The following is a 4,974-nucleotide window of genomic DNA, read 5'->3' as shown; positions in this document are numbered from 1 at the left end:
TCCCATACCTCCCCGGCTACCAGAGCCGAGATGCAAGCCATGATCAAACACTTCAAGAAGAAAGAGCGAAAAGGCCGGGGCGACCGCGAAGCTGCCTCTTCTTCCGCGCTGACGACGCCTGCTGCGATCAATACCGGAAAGGCCATGCGGAGAGAGGAAAGAAGGAAAGATCGTCGTCAATGAGACCAAGAAGGAGAGCAGGACGAGGAAAAAGAGCACGATGGAAAGGGAAGATGGGGTGAAAACGGACAAGACCACGTTGGGTGGCTACCCGACTCCTTCTCCTGCTTCTCGGCCGCAACCCGGTGATTATCCCACTAACCGTCGAAACATGGAGCCCTCTCAGCGACCTGGCCGGATTGGACACGGCCCAGAGGAGTATGACCGCCATGAATACAACCACCGCAGTGGACACGACCGCAGTGGATTCGATCGCTATGAATACGATCGCTATGTATACAACCGCAGTGGACCAGACCGCAGTGGATACGACTCAGGCGGCTGGCGAAAGGTACATTTGGTACTACTACTCCTACTGCTACTGAAGAGGAGAGGACTGCAAAACCACCACGCCCGGAAATCCCTCGAGCCTCTTCTCCTTCTCGGCATCTTGATCATTGCATTGATCCCCAACCCCGAGAGTCTCCGCCGAAATCCTTCCATCACGAAGGCCTTGCCCCGGAGAAGCGGCCGCACCAAGAATTTGGCCAGCACTTGCCAATCAACGCCCAAGCTCATCAGCAAAAAGTCTCCTCGACGTTGGTGTACTATCTTGTGCTTTCAGTCTGCTTCCTTGTCTTCCTCCTCTTGTATTGGTTCGTCTCGCGATTACCGACCTCTACCGACCAGCCTTTCGATGGCCTCGTCAAGGCAACCTACTCCACAGCCTCTGCGCTCAAAGAACTCAAGAACACGGCCTCTTTACACGCCGAAGCCCGGCTATCTGCCTGCCTGCTGATGGACGTCTCCGCGGAACTCTACAGCGAATCGTACTCCCATGCCTTGCTTGCTCGCGCCTGGGAGGCCCCGCCATACGGATGGGGCTGCCCTGTGCCTCAGTGGTTGAAATCTCCTGAAATTTATCCTCGCTTCAAAACGACATTTGACGAGAAGCTGGGTTATCTCGGCGTCGAAGCCGCGGGGCAGATGTGGTATGTTTTTTTGTGGTCGTTTTTCCTCCCCGCTTCCATTGTTGAGAGCTAACACTGCCTCTTGCGGCACGGACAGGAACATTACCATACTACTCCTCCAATCCTCCTCCGCCTTCCTCGCCGTCGCGCAAAAGGCCGCCCACGCCGCCGCGCAGATCCAACAAGACGCCTTGAACTCTAAAGTCTGCCACAATTCCTACGCGCGGACTTTTCTCTGGCCCACAGCAACCCCCACCGGTCCTGCTCCGCTCGAACTCCTTAATACCCGCCTCTCCATGTTCAAATCTACCCTCGCAGTGTTCGTTGCTTCTCAGTCCTTAATCCTCGCTCAGCTGCCAGTCAGCATAGACATCTTTCGCTACCGCTTCGACACCGCTTCGACACCTGGACGCAACATGCGGCTGGACACGGCGCCGGCGACGAGCTCGGCCTCACCGAAACAGCCGGTGAGGATGTGAAACGCTACGTCCGCGCGGTATCCGCTGCGCTTCACGGGTTGAGCGAGGAAGACGAAGTCTCTGATCTATGGCGCGAGATAAGAAGGAAAAGCGTGCATACTCGTCCTTCCCCGCCGCAAAGGAGGAGGAACGTCTATCGTCATCCTTCCTCGCCGCGAAGCAGGCCTTTAACAACGCTCTTGTCCTGTTGACAAATCATACGTCGGCCGGCCAACCCGTCCAGTGGATCGATCGTCCGGCTTGGCAGTGGCTCTCCTGATTTGGGAGTAGAGGAGGACGGGAGGCGGAGGCGGCTCGGGCTCAGAGACGCCGATGCTGGTTGCTAGACCAGGGTGTTGACGATGACTGGACGGACGAGGACATTGGGACGTACGACGAGGTCGATGAGGACACGAACAACTCGGGAAGCAATAGGCAACTGCCGGACACACTCCCTTAGATCGCCCGCCGGATGTTAAGAGCAGCACTGCGGGCGCAGTCCGTTCCGTTCTTGGGAAAACGAAGATGAAGAGTGAAATACTATGCAGAATGTGCTGTATCATCAGGGAGAATCAAAGGTATTCACTTGTCATGTATTTCCTCGCTTGAATGGAGTGGTTCTTTCTTACCTTGGCTTACCGCTACCATTTTCCATCTCCCCCGCCTCGCGGACCCAACTCCGGTCCAGCTTCTCCGCATCGCACGCGCCTCGTAACCTTATGGACCTCTCCCATCACCGCCGGCTCGGCCTCCACCTCCATGGCCTCCACCACCCCCCTTAACGCCACCAACACGTCGTCCAACACCCGTAGTGCCCCGGCCAACTAACCAAACTGCATGTCGATTGTTACTACCTGCAACTGCCTCGTCCTCCGCGCCTCTCCGACCCCTTCCTCTACTACCGTCGTCTCCGAATCGTGTACCTACAACGACGGCTACCTACTAATCCGCTACGCGACGCTCCTTACTAACTACCTAATAACTCTTTCCCGCTCCCTCGCCCGCTTATCGCCCTCGACTACCTTACGTATTCCTGCCTCCTATATCTCCTACGCCTCCTCTACGACCCTGTCCCGGATTGCATCGTTGTCCTCTTCATCACTCGCCTCATCGGCGCAAAAGCCTGGATGCTTTGAATTGTCGAGGTGGAAGTGTAAGACGTGTTGCAATCGAGATCCACCTCTGGGAACTTGGGTACCGCGGGGAGTGTCGTGATATCGAAGAGATATCGTGACGAATGTGTGGCTCCGAACGACAGTCCGTGATGGTCAATGCATGCGAGGCCGCAGCCGAGGATGAGGACCAGCACCAGAAAGAGCATGGAGATGATGCTGGTGGCGGCGTAGAAGCCATGCTTGGGTAGTACGTGGTGAGGAGAGATGGTCATATCCGGCACATCATGGACGCCAAAGTTCGTTGATGCCTTCTTCCCGTCCGCATCCTCTTTCTGGTGTAGTTTGATGTGACGATGCTCTCGCTGCAGTCGCTCGGATCTCGGCAAAACGCCCTCGCGGTGGAGGTGGCGCTTCTCCCGCTCGACTTCGTCCGGGGTTCTAGTATTGCCGCCGATATCGGTTTGCTTCGGGCGAGAAGGCCCAGGAGGAAGAGGACTCTTCGCCGGACATAATGTCGTCTCCAGCCTGGATCTGGATCAAGTGTTAATAGTGTCGCTGTCGCTGTCGAACATGGAGAGGAGACAATCGAGTTACCGTGCGGCGAAACTTAGAGGAGCCTGGGACGTGGGTAACTTGCACCATCTTGGAGTAGAGGGTAGGCGGTCTGGCTGGTTGGATCGGACTCATTTTGCTGGCGCTGGAATGTCTGTCGTTGCTGGATTGATGCTGCACGATTGTTGATGCTGCTGGATTGATGCTGCACGATTGTTTAATGTTGCTGAAACGAGCCCGTCGGATAGGTGCAGGATTCATTCTAAGGTACGATTGAACATACACCCAGGCTTCTTGGCACTGTGCAGCATGCATCCAAGGATTATTATCCCTCCGACCGGACCAAAACATCCCCATTCCCGCCGTTCGGCCGTGCTCGGTCTGCCTTTACACTACGTCGCATGTTTTGCACACTGGCCAACAAGATCCGCTCACAAATACCACTACACACTCGTCTCTACAAATGAGCTCGTCGGGATCCCCCAAAGTTCAATCGAGAACCAACCACCTCTGTTTCACCGAGTGGCTCGAAACCCCCGAGTACACCGCCATCTCCGTCAAAGCCGCTCTGTCCTCAACCAGAACTCCTCGTCTTACTACGAAAGATTGGGAGTCTTTCCATCGCAATCTCGACAGTGCAGAGATTTCACAGACGACTCAGACCGACTGGAAGAACGTGAACTCTACAGACCGACAGACAGATCGATACAGCGATACCATACACGACCGGCCAACAGACAGAGACTTGTACGAGCCTACGACTGCCTCAGTAAGCGCCCGCCTCAAGCGACTACAGGATCAACAGTCCACGCTCCGAGGAGCCTACGGAAGACCAGCCAGAGCATCTTTGTGGACACCTTCCATCCTTCATTTGATGATCTTCGTGCTCCTTCTTCAACCCATCCATCTTCTCCACCACCGCCGCAAAATCTACACCGTTCCCATCGATCATCCTCTTTGTCCAAGGCACTCACCCCTATGGCCGAGCATCCGTCGCCGACAAGGTCCGATCCTATATCGAGCCCAGAGCGCTGCTATCCCGGCGCTCGTCCTCTCTAACGACGGTCTCAATAATTCGCTCGCCGCCGCCAATCAACCCTACCCTAATCCACCTTCATCATCCAACGAATCCTCTTCTCCGGCTTCACCTTTAGACATACCTAGTATGTAGGATCCGCTCGAGGAAGAATTAAAACAGAAGGAGGGTAAAGAGCTATCTATAGAGGAGAGAGAGAAGTTCGCGCATTTACAAAACTAGTAAAAGCTGTAAAAGGTGCAGTTAAGAATAGAGTAGCAGTATGAATCACTTTAGAACAGACTCGATTCGATACTCTCTCGGAAGGAGGAGATTCTACGTATCCTTATACTACGGGCGCAATCTGGCTTAAACGAGCTCAAAAGGCCCTAGTAGGGGTGTATATGCCGCTAAGGTAGGGGATTAGATGCCGATTGTCGGTATTCGGCGGAGGCAGATGTAATATAGCCCCCCTCCTTACGCAGAGCGTCGCGCTCTAAACAGTTTTACCTCGAGTGAATTCTTTTTAGTGTTTGCTAAGTTTAATAGCCTAAGGCCTTAATCGGGGTCTACTGCGGCTTTAAAACCTAGGCTCGGATCCCTCGAGTTCTTCTCTTCTTTAACAACCTTGTGCAGACTTAGTAAGTGTGACTTAACCCTATCCGATGGCTAAATAGGTCTAAAAGTGCCCCCCTAAGGGGCAT

At 54.4% G+C, this 4,974-nt stretch overlaps 2 protein-coding genes across 2 annotated transcripts; one reads left to right on the top strand and one right to left on the bottom strand.

Annotated features, from left to right (window-relative positions):
• Positions 1-331: 331 nt before the first annotated feature.
• On the top strand, positions 332-2,048 carry MYCGRDRAFT_97636 (uncharacterized protein; the record flags this gene model as incomplete). Its single annotated transcript, XM_003847337.1, has 4 exons — positions 332-758; positions 887-1,151; positions 1,228-1,597; positions 1,941-2,048. The coding sequence occupies 4 exons, from the start codon at positions 332-334 to the stop codon at positions 2,046-2,048; spliced, it is 1,170 nt and encodes a 389-aa protein (XP_003847385.1).
• A 600-nt stretch (positions 2,049-2,648) lies between these two features.
• Positions 2,649-3,658, bottom strand: MYCGRDRAFT_97635 (uncharacterized protein; the record flags this gene model as incomplete). Its single annotated transcript, XM_003847266.1, has 3 exons — positions 2,649-3,234; positions 3,539-3,555; positions 3,647-3,658. 3 exons carry the CDS (start codon positions 3,656-3,658, stop codon positions 2,649-2,651), a joined length of 615 nt encoding a protein of 204 aa, XP_003847314.1.
• Positions 3,659-4,974: the final 1,316 nt, after the last annotated feature.

Source organism: Zymoseptoria tritici, chromosome 15 (genome assembly GCF_000219625.1).
Source record: "Zymoseptoria tritici IPO323 chromosome 15, whole genome shotgun sequence".
NCBI classification, from domain to species: Eukaryota; Fungi; Ascomycota; class Dothideomycetes; order Mycosphaerellales; family Mycosphaerellaceae; genus Zymoseptoria; species Zymoseptoria tritici.
The sequence above is the reverse complement of the archived record's forward strand: the minus strand, read 5'-3'. Positions and strand labels throughout refer to the sequence as shown.